The following is a 19,188-nucleotide window of genomic DNA, read 5'->3' as shown; positions in this document are numbered from 1 at the left end:
TGGCGCCATGTGTGCCAGCCCCGTCGGAGAGGAGGGGCAGTCCTGTTCCATCCTGGGGACGCTCGGGTCGGCCTTGGCCCGGAAGGCTGAGGATGACGGCAGGGTTGCCAGCCCTGTGTCTGCCGCCCGGGCGTCTCTGTCTTGTCTTGCTGGGGATAGTCCTCTGACGTCACAGACTTGGTTCACAGCAGTTGCTGGAAGACTGGCTGGGTTTGCAGATGAGAGGAGAAGGACATGCTGGGCGGAGTCAAACCTGAGAAGAGTTTGAGATATTTATTTTATTTCAGGGGCGGAGGGAGGGAGAGGGAGATTGGGGCTGGCGCTGTGGTGCAGTAGGCTAAGCCTCTGTCTGCAGCGCCGGCATCCCCTATGGCTGCTGATTTGTGTCCCGGCTGTACCTCTTCCGGTCCAGCTCTCTGCTGTGGCCTGGGAAACCAGTGGAGAATGGGGCAAGTGCTTGGGCCCCTGCACCCACATGGGAGACCCGGAAGAAGCTCCTGGCTTCAGCCTGGCCCAGCTCTGGCCGTTGCAGGCATTTGGAGAGTGAACCAGCGGATGGAAGCTCTCTCTGCCTCTCTTTCTCTCTGTAACTCTCTTTCTCAAATAAAAAATCTTAGAGGAAAAAAAAGAGGGCAGTCTTCCATTGCTGGTTCACTCCCCAAATGCCTGCAGCAGCGGGGGCTGGGCCAGGCTGGAGCCGGGAGCCAGGACGTGGTGGGGCTCTCACACGGGGCGGGGACGCAGCCGCTGGAGCCATTGCCTGCTGCCTCCCAGGCGTGTGTCTGCTGGGGCTGGAAGCCAGGCGCTCACTGTGGAAAATGTGTGTGTCCCAGGCGGAGCCTTGGCTGTTGTCACCGTGTGACCAGGAGGTGGTCACCGGGCCCGAGTCCTGGGCCTGCAGTGCCTGGGGCGTTGCTGGCAGGTAGGACGGTGTGCAGGCGGCGTGTAAACACAATCAGCTGGAGGCTCTCCGTCTTCCAGGGAGCAGTCCAAGTGTCGGCAGCTCGGGAGCCCAAGTCCTGTTGGAACCGGTGTGGTGCCGGGGGTAGGTCAGGACTAGGGTTCGAGTCCCAGCTGCTTTGCTTCCAGTCCAGTGCCCTGCTGATGGCCTGGGAAAGCAGCAGAAGATGGCCCAAGTGCCTGGGCCCCTGCACCCGCCCACGTGGGAGACAGGATGGAGCTCGGGCCTCCTGACTCCAGCCTGGCCTAACCCTGGCTGTTGCGGCCATTTGGAGGGTGAACCAGCTGATGGAACATTGATCTCTTTCTCTGCCCCTTTGTGTGTATGTCTCTCTTTCCCTCTCTCTAATTCTGCCTTTCAAAATAAATAAAATGAATCTTAAAAAAAGAATATTTAGGGGCCGGTGCTGTGGCCTAGCTGGTAAAGCTGCCACCTGCGACGCCGGCATCCCATATGGGCGCTGGTTCTATTCCTGGCTGCTCCACTTCCCATCCAGCTCTCTGCTGTGGCCTGGGAAAGCAGTGGAGGATGGCCCAATCCTTGGGCCCCTGCACCCACGTGGGAGACCTGGAAGAAGCTCCTGGTTCTTGGATTCAGATTGGCACAGCTCAGGCTGCTGCGGCCAGTTGGGGAGTGAACCAGCAGGTGGAAGACCTCCCTTCTGTCTCTCTCTCTCTCTCTAACTCTTTCAAATAAATAAAATCTTAAAAAAAAAAAAAAAAGAATATTTAACCGTTCCCAGTGTCTTATGCAGGGCGTTTCGGATTCTCGCAGGTGACATCGTGGGTCTGTATGACACTGCCAGCGAAGGCGGTCAGCTGGCCACGGGGATCCTCACCCACCTCACCCAGAAATCCGTCACCGTGGCCTTCGATGAGGGCCACGATCTCCAGCTGGGCCTGGACCGAGACGGCTCCTACCGCCTGTTAAAGCTCGCCAACGACGTCACTTACAAGCGACTGAGAAAGTGAGCGCCTGTCACAGTGTGTCCCGGGGCGCACCTGCTCCCAGCCACCCACCTGCTCGCGGGGGTGGGAGCTGCGTGGGCTGGGGCAGGGGCTCGGGCGCTGAGCTGCTAATCCTGGCCCCCCCCGGCAGAGCTCTGCTTACCCTGAAGAAGGGCCACTGGGGCCCAGCGTCCTCGCTCACCGATGTCCTGCTCGGCGGGTCCACGCCCAGCCCTGCCCGCGAAGCCCGTAAGGTTTTTCCTTTCTGGTTGAAACTGGGGTGTGAACGGTGGGTCTGGACGCCTCGCGCGGGCCTTGGGGAGCGTGGAGCGAGCAGCGGCCGTGTGTCTCACTGGCTGCGTGAGCTGGACCAGCTTCCCTGGCCGCCAGGCCCAGCAAGTGGCTCCTGCCGCTTAGTTTTTGGTAGCGCTCTCCTCCCGTATCCATCTCTGGTTCTGAACTGTAAGGGTGTCTCTCTGGCCCGGTGCTCTGTGGGAAGAGACGGTGGTGCATCGTCCCTTCTGCCTGATGGCAGTTTTAGGTTCGAGAATTTTCAGTCCTGGAGCCAGCAGGGTAGGCCTTTGCTTGTGGACACATGTATCCCACACGGGCGCTGGTTCGAGTCCCAGCTGCTCCACTTCCGATCCAGCTCCCTGCTAGGCCCGGGAAAGCAGCAGAGGATGGCCCAAGTGCCTGGGTCCCTGCACCCGCGTGGGAGGCCTGAATGGAGTTCCTGGGTCCTGGCTTCGGCCTGGCCCAGCCTGTGCTGTTGAAACGATTTGGGGGTTGAACTAGTGGATGGAAGGTACCTCTCTCTGTGTCTCTCACTGTCACTCTGCCTTTCAGATAAATAAATCTTTATGAACACTTGCAATCCCCCAAGCCTTTGGTTATATCTCAGCAGCCTTCAAATTTAACATATTTATTTCTGCTTCTAAGAGCAATACGTGGGGATGGCAGAAGACGTGGAAATGAAGGGGCACGTCAGCCAGGAAGAGAAGTCACTCGGACACCTGCCCTGCGAGAGGCGAGAGGCGAGAGGCGGCCTCGCGTGCACTCGCGCGCGTTTCCAGCCTCCTCCCTCCCCAGCAGGACCCTGCGGGAGCGCGTTCCCCTCTCTACCCCGGGAGCCTCTGGCTTGTTACTGTTTTTTAAAGGGATTCATTGACTTATTTGAAAGGCACAGCTACAGAGAGAGGGAGAAAGGGGCAGCGCCCTGTGTGTGTGGGAGGCGGGGCGCGTGGAGGGTCTCATGCCCACTTCTCCCGCAGAGCCCCTCGTCTTCTTCAACGCTGCCCTGGACGCCTCCCAGAAGGAAGCTGTATCGTTTGCGCTGTCCCAGAAAGAGCTCGCCATCATCCACGGGCCTCCTGGCACAGGGAAGACCACGACCGTGGTTGAAGTCATCCTGCAGGCCGTGAAACAAGGCTTGAAGGTGGGCGGGGGACGGGGCGGCCCGGTGGGCTGGGCTGGGCGGGGCGGGGGCGCTGCTGGAGCCCTAGGCTGGGCCCTGCCGTTTCCCACGGCTCCCATGAGGCGCCACAGACGTGCACAGCGCCGCCGTCGGCTCCGAGTTGACCGGGGTCCGGGTCCGGCCGGGGTGGGCGGCGGTGCCGGGGCTCAGCGCTGGGCCGGCTCACGGCCGTGGTGCTCGGGAGCTGTGGCTTAGGACATTCCCATTGTTCACGCGACGTTCCGTGGTCGAGAAAGGGTCCTCAGTCCACCTGCATCCGCTGGGTCAGGGCCCGAGCACCTGGAGAGACCTGCGTTATAGAGGTGTCGCGTCCCGGTCAGAACTGGGGTGCGGATGGTGGGTGTTCGCAGGTCAGCGCTGACCGCTGCTCACCAGCCAGGGCCCCGTGGCTGCTCGTCTCTCCCTCAGAAGGCCTGGTGCCGGGACTTCCACGGCCCCATGCACTCCGTGGCCCTGTGTGCCTCACAGTCGCGTGTGCCCCATGGCCCTGTGCGCCCCTTGGTCCCAGGTGCTCCATGGCCCTGTGCACTCTGTGGCCCCATGCGCTTCATGGCCCCCATGCGCCCCACGGCCCTGCGCGCTCCATGGCCCCGTGCGCCCCACGGCCCTGTGCGCCCCACGGCCCTGCGCGCTCCATGGCCCCATGCGCCCCCACGGCCCTGCGCGCTCCATGGCCCCGTGCGCCCCACGCCCTGCGCGCTCCATGGCCCCGTGCGCTCTGCGGCCCAGGTACTCGTGAGCGCCAGGGCTGGGACTTGGGCTTGGTGGAGCTGCCTCTTTGCGGCAACAGGGAAGCCCGTTACGTTACAGACCCGGCAGGGGTTCCTCCGGGGCACCGTCTTCGCAGGTGTCCGAGAGCTCCTAAGGAAAACGGTCACCGGCAGCCAGCAGCTTTGGGGGTTAACTGGTCGCCTCCTGTCTCGGCGTCCAGAGTGAGGCGGGGTGAGGTCCTCGCTCCTGTGCCTTTGGGGGCAGAGAGGATTCCGGCCCCAGGAAGGGCAGCTGGGCCTCCTTCCTGGGCCCCCTCTGCCCTGCGCTGGAGGGTGTAGGCCGGGGCTGGGGAGCCCTTTCCCGCTGAGGGCCACTGGGGTATTTAGAGCATCATTCGCTGGCCGCACGGAATTCTCAGCTTGCAAACCAGCCTGCCGCACATCCTCTGAGCTGAGTCCTGCCGCGGTCGCCCGGGCTGGGCCACACCAGTGATCTCGCCGGCCTCACAGGGCCCGTGGGCCGGACGTTCCCGCCCGTGGCCTGGGGGACTGTCCTCTCTGCCCCCTCCGCCAGCTGCCGCCCCTCCTGATGGTGGCCTGCGGGGGCCCGCTCAGGACCTGCCGGAGGCTGAGACAGGCTGGTGAGGCGCCGCGAGCCTCGATGGGGCGCACTCCGACCTGTCCGAGCTGCTGGTCACTAGCAGGTGTGCCGCGTGGGGAGGTGCAGGGTCTCCTTGGCCAGCGTGGCAGCCCGCGGTGGCAGGTGTCCTGCAGATGGTGGTTACGTGTGGGAGAGCTGCACGCTCTGCCCTTGGCTCCTTACCTGTGGGGCGTCCTGTGTCTGTGATTCAGCGTGGGATTGCAGCGAGGGGTCGAGGTAAAGCAAAGCAACAAGCCCTAACCGGAGCCCGCGTTGCCAGGTTCTGTGCTGTGCGCCCTCCAACGTTGCCGTGGACAACCTGGTGGAGCGGCTGGCCCGGTGCAAGCAGCGGATCGTGCGTCTGGGCCACCCCGCGCGCCTCCTGCCCTCCATCCAGCAGCACTGCCTGGACGCCGTGCTGGCGCGGAGCGACGGCGCCCAGCTCGTGGCCGACATCAGGAAGGACATCGACCAGGTCTTTGTAGGTACCGCCCGGCGGCCTGCCCTGCGGCCAGCTTTCCCGTGGGCAGGCGGTCAGGAACGAGCCACGTCCCCGTGTTCCCCTGCTTCTCCCTCGCCTCCGTTGGGTCACTCAATTCTAAGAGTTGGGTTTTATTTATTAATTGAGAGAGAATGGGAGCGAGCGAGAGAGCGAGCTCCTGCCCACTGGTTCACTCCCCAGTGCCTGCAGCGGTGGGACCTCAGTCCAGGTCTCCAGTGTTGGAGGCAGGGCCACGCACTTGGCCGTCACCCCGGTGCGCGTTAGCAGGAAGCTGGAATCGGGAGTGGAGCTGAGATGTAGGCCCAGGCACTGCCCTGAGGCACGTGGGCGTCTTAACTCCAGGCCGAAGGCCCAGTGCAGTGCCCGTCCCCGGACTGCTCACTCTGATGCAGAACTGTACCCAGCGTCTCCAGGGACCCGATGTCCTCATGCTCGCAACATGGGGGTGAGCAGTGGTCTTAAAGGAAGTGTTCCCCGTCGTCTCCCCCTGCTGGGCCGCGTTGTCTGCCTGGATCTGGCGGGGGAAGAGTGGCCTGAGCGTGAGAACGCTGTGTCCCGCAGGTCCCCGTGTCCCTCTGTGTCACCCTGGTGAAGAGGACGCCGCTCGTCCGGAGAGGGCAGGCGGGCGCGTTCCTCTGGCAGCCTGGTGGTGTCGGGCTCGAGCTGTGTGTGTGCCCGGCTCCCTCCAGCACGCGCGCAGGCTGCACACGCAGCTCGGGGCGGCCTTGGGTTCAGGCTGCCCTGGTGAAGGGGTCGGCTCTGGTGCCAGCGGGGCGGGGGATGCGGAGGTGTTTGCCCCTCGCGGCCATGGACGATTTCATTTCTTTCATTGATGTTGCTTTAAGATCTATTTTTTTATTTGAAAGAGAGAGAGATCTCTACCCACCCACTGGTTCATTCCTCAAATGGCCACCATGGCCAGGGCTGGGCCAGGCCCAAACCAGGAACCTGGCGCTCCATCCAGGTCCCCACGCGGGTGCAGGTGGGATGGGAAGAGGTGCCGTGCCGCAGGCCGGGTTTAGCCTCCCACGCCACGGCGGCGCCGGCCCCAGTTTGATTCTCTTGTTCCTGTTGAGATGAATGCCCTCAAGGGCCCCCCCCCCCCCCCCCCCCGCCGAGCTGTGCCCGAGGAGACGGCTCCTCCCACCGGAGCCCTGCTCCCAGGAGAGCTCAGGACGCGGGGAGGGCCCGAGCCAGCCTGAGCTGTTGGAGTGCAGTGGGGCGCGGGCTCAGTGTCCGTGGAGAAAATATTTTTTCAGCCCCTGGAGGCTGGGCGCTCGCGGTGGGCACAGCCTCTGCCTCCGCGTGGAGCCCGTGTCTGCCTCTCGTGAGCTCCGGTGAAGACCCCGCCAGGACCCCACGGCCCTCCTGGTGCTCCCCAGGCAGGGGCCAGGGACCTCCATGCGGGCCGGGATTCAGGAGCCTGGTCACGTGTGTGCGTCCGTGGCTCCCGCGGGGAAGGTTCTGGGGAGCTGGCCCGGGCCCTTGGCGAGCGGGAAGGGGCCGGAGGTGGGCGGCGGCCCGCTCGATGCTGGTCTCTCCTCGGCCGCCCGCTGCAGGTGAAGACCACCAAGACCCAGGAGAGGCGGGAGAAGAGTAGCCTCCGGGACGAGGTGAGGCTGCTGCGGAAGGAGCTGCAGGCGAGGGAGGAAGCGGCCATGGTGGAGAGCCTCAGCGCGGCCAGCGTGGTCCTTGCCACGAACACAGGTGAGGCGGCCCGGGGCTCCCGGGGGAGTGGGCTGCCCGGGGGAGGCGCTGCCCTCCGTTCGCTCGCCGCCGTCTGCTGCCCCCAGGCGCGCCTTAGCAGGGAGCGGGATCAGAAGTGGAGGCAGGGCTTGAGCTCGGGGCCCCGACGTGGACGGGGTGCGGGGGGACGTCTCGATCCACCGCGTGAAGAGCCTGCCCCGGCGGAGTTCTTCACGGGTGACACCTCCCCGGGTCGCGTGGCATCCAGGTCTGTGGTTTCTGCCGTTTCTTCTTTCTTCCTTTTTTCTATTTTTGTGTTTTGTTTTGGATGAACTGAGTTTTCTGGTCGTCGTTGTTGAGTTCTTGGTGATGTCTGTGCTCTCGGTGCTCGCGCTAGGCTGCACGGGCGCAGCTGTAGCTCGTCCCAGTCCCTGTGCGTGTGGCACGGCACCACGCGCCTGCTGTCATCTCCCGGAGTCGTCCCCCTCCTCAGGCTCCTTACTGTTGCAGAGTTACAGAGAGGCAGAGGCAGGGAGAGGTCTCCTTCCACTGGTTCACTCCCAGATGGCTGTGACAGCTGGAGCTGTGCTGATCAGGAGCCAGGAGCTTCCTCTGGGTCTCCCACGTGGGTGCAGGGGTCCAAGCACTTGGGCCATCTTCCACTGCTTTCCCAGGCCACAGCAGAGAGCTGGATCAGAAGTGGAGCTGTCGGGTCTCGAACTGGTGACCATATGGGATGCCGGCACTGCGGGCAATGGCTTTTCAGTGCCAGCCCACTTGTTACTGTTTTGTTTGTTTTTTTAAAATTTATTTTATTGGGGCCAGCACTGTGGCACAGCGGGTTAAAGCCCCAGCCTGCAGCGTCAGCATCCCATATGGGCACCAGTTCTAATCCTGGCTGCTCCTCTTCCGATCTAGCTCTCTGCTGTGGCCTGGGAAAGCAGTAGAAGATGGTCCAAGTCCTTGGGCCCTGCACCCATGTGGGAGACCTGGAAGAAGCTCCTGGCTCCTGGCTTTGGAACAGCGCAGCTCCAGCCGTTGCGGCCACCTGGGGAGTGAACCAGCAGATGGAAGACCTCTCTCTATCTCTACTTCTCTCTGTAACTTTGTCTTTCAAATAAACAAAATAAATCTTTTAAAAAATTTATTTTCTTTATTTGAAAAAGTTACAGAGAGAGAGAGAGGTCTTCCATCCCCTGGTTCACTCCCCAAATGACTGCAGCAGCCAGAGCTGAGCCGACCTGAAGCCAGGAGCCAGGAGCTTCCTCCGGGTCTCCCATGGGGGTGCAGGGCCCCAGGACTTGGCCCATCTTCCACTGCTTTCCCAGGCGCATTAGCAGGGAGCTGGATGGGAAGTGGAGCAGCCGGCACTTGAACAGGCGCCCACATGGGGCTTTAACCCGCTGCGCTGCTGCGCCGGCCCTGGCTACTGCTTCAGTAGTTGTCTTGGACAAGATCTAAGTGATGAGAAAGCTGTCTTAGGTGCTCCTCCACACAGGCTCCGCTTTGTGTCCCGTGTGTGTGTGTGTGTGTGTGTGTGTCCCTTACGTGTGTGTGTGTGTGGTATGTGTAGATGTGTGGTGTGTGTCCCGTGTGTGTGTGTGTCGGTGTGTGTTGGTGTGTCTTGTGCCTGTGGTGTGTGTGTGTCCCGTGTTGGTGTGTGGGTGGGTGGGTGTGTGTCGGTATGTGTATGTGTGTGTCTGTGTGTCCCGTGTGTGTGGATGTGTGTCCTGGGTGTGTGATTGTGTGTGTCCTGTGTGGGCGTGTGTGTGTCCCATGTATGTGTGTGCGCCTTGTGTGTGTGTGTGCCCTGTGTGTTGGTGTGTGTCCCGTGTGTGTGTGTGTGTGTGTCAGTGTGTCCTGTGTGTGTGGATGTGTGTCCTGGGTGTGTGTAATGTGTGTGTGTGTCCTGTGTGGGTGGGTGTGTGCCTGTGTGTGTGTCTGGGTGTGTGTGTGTGTGTGTCCCGTGTGTGTGGATGTGTGTCCTGTGTGTTGGTGTGTGTGCGTCTGGGTGTGTGTCCCGTGTGTGTGTGTGTGTGTGTGTGTCGTGTGTGCAGACCCGTGTTTCTGGACGGTACGGTTTCCCTCCGCCCCAGGGACGTGCGCTGACGTTGCTGATGACGTGGGGCTGGCGAGGGTCGCGTGCAGCCTCTGCCTGGGACGAGGTGTGCTGGGGGGGGCTCTGGGCCGGTGCTTTCCTGCCTGCGGTTTCTGGGGAGACACCTGCTTCCGCCTTGTCCCTGGGGCGGGCGTCTCCAGCTTTCCTGCCCTACGAGGCCCTGCGTGGGAGCTGGCCAGTTGCTGGTTTGAGCAGCCGCTGCCCGCGCCATGCTCGGTCCCCTCCCTGCTTGTGTTTTGTGGTCGTTGACCTCCCGGTCCCTGGCTTTCCGGCCTCACCAGCTTCGAGAATGTTCCGGCCGCTCTTTCTCCAGGGACGCCCCCCCTGCCCCTCTTCCTGGGGGGCTGCAGCTGCACGGACCTCTGGCTGCCTAGTGTTTGCCCACGTGCGCTCTCTGTCTCTCGATTCCTCCATGTTTTGTTTTGGATCGTCGCGTCTGCTGTTGTCTTTGATTGCTGTGAGAACACGGAGCTGAGACTGCCGTCTTCACGTGTTGAATGCGCATTGCGGTGCGGCTGGCGGCCCGTGCGTGCAGGAGCTGCCCCTGTTGACTGCTCCGGCCTTCGGCTCTCGTGTGGAGTCTCACGTCTGTCCATCCGGTGTCGTTGCGTCGGATGCCCAGAAATAAGATTCGCTCTTTTTTTATATCTTGGTGCTTTGACTTAATTTTTTGAGCGTTGGGGATACTGGGATGGTAACTTTTTTTTTTTTTTTTTTTAAGATTTGCTTATTTATTTGAAAGGCAGAGTTAGAGAAAGAGAACCTTCCATCCGCTGTGGGACTCGCCAAATGGCTGCAATGGCCAGGGCTGGGCCAGGCTGAAGCCAGGAGACAGGAGCTTCATCCAGGTCTCCCACGTGGTGCAGGGGCCCAACTCCCTGGGCCACCTTCTGCTGCCTTACATTAGCGTGGAGCTGGATTGGAAATGGAGCGGCGGGACTTGAACCCGCACCCGCGTGGAATGCCGGCTTTGCAGGCGGCGGCTTACCCCCTCTGCGCCATGTGCCAGCGCCCGCCCCGGCGTTCTCCGGGCAGTCTCTTCACACCGTCCCGCTGGCTCTACCCCTGTGTCTCCTGTGCCTGGTGCCTGCCACCGCCTGCTTGCGCCCCTTTCCCCTCGTACGTTCTGTGTTTCTGTTTCCTGTCAGTATGGTTTTATGCTCCGGGTTGTGGTTTTAGGACTCGAGGGGCCGTCTCAGGGGAGAAGCAGCCCGGGGCAGAGGTGGGGGCCTCCTTCCTCCTCCCTGTTGGCTCTCGTGTTCCTTGTGACTCCTTGGGGGGGCCGAGACCCCTGCGCTTGCTGTAGTGACGTGACCACGAGGAAGCGACGAACAGCACACTTCTCAGTCCACAGTTTCCGTGGCCAGGGGTCCTGGCGCGGCTTAGCCGGCTGCGGCCAGGTGTGGCTGGCGCCTCTGCCTCTGCGCAGCGCCCGGTCTGGCGGGCCCTTGGCTGGATTTCTTGCCGGTTGTCAGTGGAGGCCGCTGGCAGCTGCTTGTCCGTCGGCCTCCCGACCTGGCCGCTCTTCCTCCAAGCTGGCAAGCGCCAGAGTGACCGTGTCCCGTACGGGGGAGTGCGGCTGCCTCACCGCCGCGGCCTGGTGCTCACGGGCAAGTGTCAGGCCCCGCGCACACGCCGGGGCGACGGAGCAAGGCCTGGAGCCGGGGCTGGGCTCCCGGGCCGCCGCCACCCTGCTGTGGTGCCCTCTGTGCTGTGGGCTGTGCTGAGGCACGGCGGCTGGGCGCAGGGCCGAGTCCAGTTGTTTTCTGAATTGTGGAAGATTAAAAAAATGAGTCAAAAACCAGAAAGCCACGTCCGTGTAGTTGTTTGCCTTTAGTGTGCGGTTGCCGCCCTCGTGTGGCCCTGGGCTTGTGGCCACTAGTTTGCTGAGGCCCGCGTGCTGGGGGCTCCGTCCGCGCCTTCCTGCGCAGGTGGGCGGAGTCCTGCGTGACCGTCGGCGCTGGCGCATGGGACGTGCTGTGCCGCGCCGTGGGCCTGCGCGGTGCCTGCCGAGAGTCCAGCCGTGAACCTGACCATGGGCCTGCCTGGGAGCCGCGCCTCTCCTCCTGTGCAGCGCTCCGGCTGTCTGCATTTTTTTGTGGATTTTTATTTAGTTGAGAGGCAGAGAGGAAGAGGGGAGGGGGGAGAGGGGAAGTGGAGGGGAGAGAGCGATTATCCTGCCTCTCTGGTCCACTCCCCAAATGCCTGTGACAAGCTGGAGCCGGGAACTCAGTCCAGGTCTCCCAGGTGGGGAGCAGGACCCCACTGGCCACGCCCCGCCTGCTGCCTCCAGGTGTCCCAGGTGGGGAGCAGGACCCCGCTGGCCACGCCCCACCTGCTGCCTCCAGGTCTCCCAGGTGGGGAGCAGGACCCCGCTGGCCACGCCCCACCTGCTCCTCCCAGGTCTCCCAGGTGTCCCAGGTGGGGAGCAGGACCCCGCTGGCCACACCCCACCTGCTGCCTCCAGGTCTCCCAGGTGGGGAGCAGGACCCCGCTGGCCACACCCCACTTGCTGCCTCCAGGTGTCCCAGGTGTCCCAGGTGGGGAACAGGACCCCGCTGGCCACGCCCCACCTGCTGCCTCCAGGTGTCCCAGGTGGGGAGCAGGACCCCACTGGCCGCGCCCCACCTGCTGTCTCCAGGTGCGTCTCAGCAGGAAGCGGGCCAGGACTGCAGCCCAGGCTGTGAGGCAGGATGTGGGTGTCCCAGTCGTGTCCTGGGCACCAGGCCCATGCCCACCCACACCTTTGTCCCAGTTCATGTCTGGTGGCGCTCTGCAAACTTGATGGAGTCCGGAGCTTCTTGGGCGTGTGGATTCGTGTTTTTCATTAAGTGTGATGTTTTTGGCCGCTGTTTCTTTCAGATATTCCTTCTGCCCCCTCTCGCCCCCTGTCTGTGTGGGGCTCCTGCTGTGCGTGTGCCCCACAGGGCTCCGCTGTTTCCCTTCATTCTCTCTCTGTGCACAGACGGCACGCTCTCCGCTCACCCGTCTTTAGGTCACCGCTGTCCCGCCCACTGCCGCTGCCTGCCGAGCCTTGCTCGTGGACTCCACTGCCCGCGTCCCGGGTCCTGGGTCCCTGTGGGGCTTTCTTGGTGTCTGCCCCGGTGCGCTCTCTGCGTGCGAATTCTCGTCTCGCGCTTGTTGGTCTCGCTGGGTTTCCTGTTGCTTGTTGCGTGTGAAGGGGCTGTACTGCCCTCATCTGTAAGACCCGGCACCCGGGCCCTCGGCGCGGAACCTCCTGATGGATTGCTGCTCTCGGAAAATGTTTTTAAGGCCAGCGCCACGGCTCACTAGGCTAATTCTCCGTCTGCGGCGCCGGCACCCGGGTTCTAGTCCCGGTCGGGGCGCCAGGTTCTGTCCCGGTTGCCCCTCTTCCAGGCCAGCTCTCTGCTGTGGCCTGGGAGTGCAGTGGAGGATGGCCCAAGTGCTTGTGCCCTGCACCCCATGGGAGACCAGGAGAAACACCTGGCTCCTGGCTTTGGATCGGTGCAGCGCGCTGGCCGCAACGCACTGGCTGTAGCAGCCACTTGGGAGCTGAACCAACGGAAAAAGGAAGACCTTTCTCTCTGTCTCTTTCACTGTCTAACTCTGCCTGTCAAAAACAAAAAAATTTTTTTTTTTTTTTTGACAGGCAGAGTGGACAGTGAGAGAGAGAGACAGAGAGAAAGATCTTCCTTGGCCGTTGGTTCACCCTCCAATGGCCGCCGTGGCCGGCGCGCTGCGGCCAGGCCGGCGCACTGCGCTCATCCGATGGCAGGAGCCAGGTGCTTCTCCTGGTCTCCCATGGGGTGCAGGGCCCAAGCACTTGGGCCATCCTCCACTGCACTCCCGGGCCACAGCATAGAGCTGGCCTGGAAGAGGGGCAACCGGGACAGAATCCGGCGCCCCGACCGGGACTAGAACCTGGTGTGCCGGCGCCACAAGGCGGAGGATTAGCCTAGTGAGCTGCGGCGCCGGCCAAAAACAAAAATGTTTTTAAAAGATTTATTTTATTTGAAAGAGAGAAAGAGAGATCTTCCATCCTCTGGTCCACTCCCCAAATGACCACAGCAGCCAGAGCTGGGCCAGGCCAAAGCCAGGAGCCAGGAGCTTCATCTGTATCTCCCACGTGGGTCCCAGGAGCCCAAGTACTTGGGGCATCTTTTGCTGCTGTCCCGGGTGCAGCAGCAGGGAGCTGACAGGTCGGAAGCCGAGCAGGTGGGACTCGAAGCCCCTCGCGCCACAGGCGGGCCCCTGCAGCCTGCTCTGCTTGGCTGTGTCCGGGCCCTGCCTTGGCTCTGCTGTCCTGCTGCGTTTATTGCCAGTGCGGTGACGTGGGCGTCCTGGAGACGCAGCCCCCTCCCCGCCACAGTGTTGGTTGCTGAGATCTCTCCTTGGCTTTGTAGCCAGCTGGGGACTAGAGTTCCCTCAGGCTCCTGGAACCAGTGCGTCTCCCGGTGTCTGGGGCGCACGGGCAGCCCCCAGCCAGGCTGTGTCCAGCCCTGGCTCTCACTTCCTGTGTGTGCAGTGCCTCCAGATGAAGCGGAGGCGGGGCGTGGGGCCTCGTGGTCTCCCCTGGGCGTGTGCACTGACCCCAAGCTGGGTTTCCAGATTCCCAGGAACGTGGTGTTGGGGTTGGCCGCTGCTTTGCTCCCACCACGAGCCCCTGCCCCAGAGGGCCACGGTGTCCAGCAGCTGCCTCTGCTGCCGGGAAAAGGCCGTGGAGGCCTGCTGGGAAGGCTTTGTGGGGGTCCGGCCCCGTCCGCCCTCGGGGCCTGCAGGCGCCCCTAGGATGGGCAGGGGACGGCTGGCACCAGGGCGGCTACAACAGGCACGGCTCACATTCCTGAGAGTCGGCCGGCCCCGCGTGGACAGCCCGCTGCGCTGAGGCAGAGCTTAGGGAACCTTCCAGAACTCTCGGAGCTGACTCCAGCTGTTCTGCCGGTGGTGGTGTTGCGTTAATGGAGGAGAGAGTGCAGGGGTCGTCACTCCGTGCCTGGCTTTAAATGGAGCACCTGGGGAAGTGAGGGCCGGCCCTGCCCACTGCGCTGCCGCTCGGTCCCCCCTGGCGGCCTTAGGAGCCAGGCCAGTTTCTGGGAGTGCTTCTCCTTTAGAGTTGGCCTCTGGAGCTGGTGGTGGTGCCACACTTAGCCCAGCACTGGCGCGCGGTTTGAGTCCCTGCTGCTCTGCTTCTGACCCAGGTCCCTGCCGGTGTGCCTGGGGAGGCAGCAGGTGCCTGGGCTCCTGCTGCCCACGGGGGAGACCGGGGTGGAGCCGCGGGCATCTGGGGGGTGAGCCAGTGGACGGAAGATTGATCTCTGTGTGTGTGTCTGTGTGTGTCTGTCACTCTGCCTTTCAAATAAGTAGATGTTAACCAAAAGTACACATTCCTTTGGCACCGTGAGGCTGCATCTGTGATCTGACCACGTCTCTGTTATGCAGAGTCCAGGCCCCTTCCCGCGTCCCGTGCGGCCCCTTCCCGCGTCCTGTGAGGCCCCTTCCCAGCCGCCTCTGAAGGTCCGGGCCCCTTCCCGCGTCCTGTGCGGCCCCTTCCCGCGTCCCGTGCGGCCCCTTCCCAGCCGCCTCTGAAGGTCCGGGCTTGAGGAGTCCTTCCAGACGTACCTGGGGCTTCAGAACGGTGTGGGTTGGGCCACGCTGTGGCGTGGCGGCTACAGCAGCTTACCTGCCGTGCCCGAAGCCGGCCGGTTCCATGAGCTTTTTGACGATTCCTCTGTGCAAGGATTTCAAAATTTTCTTGCACCAAAATGAACTCAACTTCATTTTCTACAAACTTTTTGAGGTCCTCTTGTATATCATAAAATAGTACGGGTGTCTGTAGCGTGATTCATACGGCTACAAACCAGCATTTACCAAAGCCACACGCCCTCATTCAGATAGGAGACACGTGTGAGCCACGTTTTCCCGTGAGAACAGCTCGGGTGGGCCTGCCCGGGCCCAGGCCGCCTGCAGGAGTTGGCGTGGGGCTGGGGCCGGGCCTGCCCACCCGTGTTCTCACTGCGATGCTGCATACCCCAGGAAGGAATGGGGCAGTGGTTCTGTGTCGTCAGATGCGTGGGCTTTCTCTGCGTGCTTGCCCAGCCGAGAATTGTTCTGTCTAAAATCCTCAGAGGAGAATTAAACGCTGAAGTCAGAGCCGATGTGGTTGTGATGTGTAAAATTAGATTATTCTGTGGTTCAGGGCCACGGCCGCTGGCGATTGATGGCCAGTGTGGTCGCGGCCACAGCCCCGGCTGCATATCACGCAGGCGGGCGGGAACCTGGCCCGTTATCTTTAGATTTATTTACTTGAAAGGCAGTGTTGCAGAAGAGTGGGAGAAGGGGTGGGGAGGGAGAATCTTCTGTCCACTGGCGCTGCCTCACTCCAAATGGCTGCAGCGGCCAGTGCTGGGCCGGGCCGAAGCCAGGAACCTGGCACGGCGCCCGTCTCCTCCGCGGTCGCGGGGGCCGAGTGTTTGGACCATCTCCTACTGCTCCCCAGACTCGTCAGTAGGGAGCTGGATGGGAAGTGGAGCAGCTGGGACTTGAACCAGGTCTGGTGTGGGAGTCGAGTGTCCCAAGTGACAGCTGAGCCCACCTGTGCCACAGCACCCACCCTGGAACCAGAAGGTTTTTAAAAAATGAGTTTGAGGGGCCCGTGCTGTGGCGCAGCGGGTTAAAGCCCTGGCCTGAAGTGCCAACATCCCATATGGACGCCGGTTCGAGACCCGGCTGCCCCACTTCTGATCCAGCTCTCTGCTGTGGCCTGGGAAAGCAGTGGAAGATGACCCAAGTGCTTGGGCCCCTGCACCCACGTGGGAAGACCTGGAGGAAGCTCCAGGCTCCTGGCTTCGGATCGGCTCAGCTCCAGCCGTTGCGTCCATCTGGGGAGTGAATCAGCAGATGGAAGACCTCTTTCTTTGTCTCTTATCTCTCTCTGCCTGTGCGCTTTTCAAATAAAATAAATTAAAAAAAAAAAAAAGAATTTGAAAGGCAGAAAGCAGTCTCTTATCTGCTAGTTTTTTCTTAAATGCCCACAACTGCTGAAGACAGGAGCCGGAAGCTCCATCTGGGTCTCCCACGTGGGTGGCAGGGACCCGGCCACTTGAGTTGTCACCTGCTGCTTCCCAGGGCGTGTGTCAGCAGGAGGCCGGAGTCGGGGCAGACTCAGGACTTGAACCCAGGGCCTGCAGTATAGTACACGGGCGTCCCAAGTGGCTTCCGAATTGCTAGTCCAAACCCCTGCCCCAAAGATGAGAGATTAATCTTCCTTCCTTGTTCTTACTTTAAGATAAATTTACTCCACACCACCTCCCCTTTTTTTCAATTTGAGAGGCAAAGACAGAAAGAGACACAAGGGAGCTCTTATCCACTGGTTCACTCCCCGGAAACCCGCCCCAGCCGTGCCTGGGCTGGGCTAGGCTGAAGCCGGGCGCTGGGAGTCAGCCCAGGTCTCCAGGTGAGGGGCAGGAGACATCACCTGCCGCCTCCCAGTGTCTGCACTGACTGGAAGCTGGAACTGGGAGCTGGGGCCAGGACTGGACCCAGGCAGTGCAGCGTGGGGTGTGGGTGCCTCGGGTGCCGGGCGCAGCGCCCGCCCCGTGCACAGTAGCGCAGCGTGGGGTGTGGGCGCAGCGCCCGCCTCGTGCACAGTAGCACAGCGTGGGGTGTGGGCGCAGCGCCCACCCCGTGCACAGTAATGCAGTGTGGGGTGTGGGCATCTCGGGTGCCGGGCGCAGTGCCTGCCCCGTGCACAGTAGCGCAGCGTGGGGTGTGGGCCTCGGGTGCCGGGCGCAGTGCCTGCCCCGTGCACAGTAATGCAGCGTGGGGTGTGGGCGCAGCGCCCGCCCCGTGCAGTTTTGAGCACGGCTGGCGGGCGGAGCAGCCCCCTCACCGCCTGTGTCTCATTGCCGGTGTGGTTGTGGCTGTGAGGAAGCAGCCAGGGCCCCCGTGACCCCGGTGCCCTGTCCGCGGCAGGTGCCTCTCCCGACGGCCCCCTGAAGTTGCTGCCCGAGAGCCACTTCGACGTGGTGGTCGTGGACGAGTGCGCCCAGGCGCTGGAGGCGAGCTGCTGGATCCCGCTGCTGAGGGCCCGGAAGTGCATCCTGGCTGGAGACCACAAGCAGCTGCCGCCCACCACCGTGTCCCCCAAGTAAGAGCCTTGGCCGGGCGCCTGTCTGCCGCCCTGCCAGCTCCAGCCCAGAAGGCCGGGCTTGCCCGGGGCGCCGATGGGCTTCCTCCACCCTGTTTCCCTGCACTGATCACTGGACTGTGTCCTTGTTGGGGCGAGGGGCGGAGGCACAGTGCCGGGTGTCCCCCCGTTTCCTGGCTCAGTGGGTACTTGTTGCCTTGTGTGTCTGCCGTGCCTGTGAGAAGCACAGTGTGGGGAGAGGCAGGCCCGTGCTCTGGGGGTGGGGGTGGGGGTGGGGCCGTGACAGCACAGTGTGGGGAGAGGCAGGCCCGTGCTCTGGGGGTGGGGGTGGAGGTGGGGGTGGGGCAGTGACAGCACAGCGTGGGGAGAGGCAGGCCCGTGCTCTGGGGGTGGGGGTGGGGGTGGGGCCGTGACAGCACAGCGTGGGGGAGGCAGGCCCGTGCTCTGGGGGTGGGGGTGGGGGTGGGGATGGGGGTGGGGGCAGTGACAGCACAGCGTGGGGAGAGGCAGGCCCATGCAGTGGGGGTGGGGGTGGGGTTCTGACAGCACAGCGTGGGGAGAGGCAGGCCCGTGCAGTGGGGGTGGGGGTGGGGGTGGGGGCTGTGACAGCACAGCGTGGGGAGAGGCAGGCCCGTGCTCTGGGGGTGGGGGTGGGGGTGGGGCCGTGACAGCACAGCGTGGGGAGAGGCAGGCCCGTGCTCTGGGGGTGGGGGTGGGGCCATGACAGCACAGCGTGGGGAGAGGCAGGCCCGTGCAGTGGGGGTGGGGGTGGGGCCATGACAGCACAGCGTGGGGAGAGGCAGGCCCGTGCAGTGGGGGTGGGGGTGGGGCCGTGACAGCACAGCGTGGGGAGAGGCAGGCCCATGCAGTGGGGGTGGGGGTGGGGCCATGACAGCACAGCGTGGGGAGAGGCAGGCCCGTGCTCTGGGGGTGGGGGTGGGGGTGGGGGCTGTGACAGCACAGCGTGGGGAGAGGCAGGCCCGTGCTCTGGGGGTGGGGGTGGGGCCGTGACAGCACAGGGTGGGGAGAGACAGGCCCGTGCAGTGGGGGTGGGGGTGGGGCTCTGACAGTACAGGGTGGGGAGAGGCAGGCCCGTGCTCTGGGGGTGGGGGTGGGGGTGGGGGTGGGGGTGGGGCCATGACAGCACAGCGTGGGGAGAGGCAGGCCCGTGCTCTGGGGGTGGGGGTGGGGGTGGGGGCTGTGACAGCACAGCGTGGGGAGAGGCAGGCCCGTGCTCTGGGGGTGGGGGTGGGGGTGGGGGTGGGGCCGTGACAGCACAGCGTGGGGAGAGGCAGGCCCGTGCTCTGGGGGTGGGGGTGGGGGTGGGGGTGGGGCCGTGACAGCACAGCGTGGGGAGAGGCAGGCCCGTGCTCTGGGGGTGGGGGTGGGGGTGGGGGCTGTGACAGCACAGCGTGGGGAGAGGCAGGCCCGTGCTCTGGGGGTGGGGGTGGGGGTGGGGCCGTGACAGCACAGCGTGGGGAGAGGCAGGCCCGTGCTCTGGGGGTGGGGGTGGGGGTGGGGGCAGTGACAGCACAGCGTGGGGAGAGGCAGGCCCGTGCTCTGGGGGTGGGGGTGGGGGTGGGGCAGTGACAGCCGCCCTGCGGCTCACCTTGTGCGGCTCTGTGGTTCCCGTCTGCAGGCACGTCCACGGTGCGGGCCGTGGGGCGCTCGGGCCCCGGTTCTGCTGTGGGGAGGTGAGCAGTTGCTGCAGCTGGGCCGGCAGAGCTCTCCTGGGTGGAGGCAGTGCTGCCCCTCTTCTCCCCTCCCTCCTCCGAGCCCCCCAGTCACGCACCCCTTACCCACCACACCGGCCTCCCAGGCCTTGAGGTGTCCCTGCCTGGACCCCCGCTCCTGAACGCCAGGTGTGGTCCTGGCTCCCCGGCTCCCTGGCCGGGCCCCTTGAGCTGGCGCCCTAACCTCTGGGTCCCAGATTCCGATTTTATTGGTTTTAAGTTTTTATTTGTGAGGCAGAGAGAGGAAGGGAGTGGGGGGGAGGGGGACAAGCACGCTCTCCTGTCTGC

At 63.4% G+C, this 19,188-nt stretch overlaps 1 protein-coding gene across 2 annotated transcripts in view; it reads left to right on the top strand.

The window, feature by feature from the left end:
* IGHMBP2 (immunoglobulin mu DNA binding protein 2) overlaps positions 1 to 19,188 on the top strand; it is a 33,884-nt gene that overhangs the window by 3,767 nt on the left and 10,929 nt on the right. For both annotated transcript variants that reach the window (XM_089307384.1, XM_051827841.3), the window contains 6 exons: positions 1,736 to 1,928; positions 2,060 to 2,157; positions 3,180 to 3,343; positions 5,013 to 5,213; positions 6,794 to 6,941; positions 16,993 to 17,167. In XM_089307384.1, coding sequence (XP_089163510.1) covers positions 6,893 to 6,941; positions 16,993 to 17,167 — 224 coding nt within the window. In that variant the 5' untranslated portion in view covers positions 1,736 to 1,928; positions 2,060 to 2,157; positions 3,180 to 3,343; positions 5,013 to 5,213; positions 6,794 to 6,892. The remainder of the gene's footprint in view (positions 1 to 1,735; positions 1,929 to 2,059; positions 2,158 to 3,179; positions 3,344 to 5,012; positions 5,214 to 6,793; positions 6,942 to 16,992; positions 17,168 to 19,188) is intronic.

Source organism: Oryctolagus cuniculus, chromosome 1, assembly GCF_051225735.1.
Source record: "Oryctolagus cuniculus isolate XC-2025 breed Fujian yellow rabbit chromosome 1, ASM5122573v1, whole genome shotgun sequence".
NCBI lineage: Eukaryota > Metazoa > Chordata > Mammalia > Lagomorpha > Leporidae > Oryctolagus > Oryctolagus cuniculus.
This window is presented reverse-complemented; position numbering and strand designations above follow the sequence as displayed.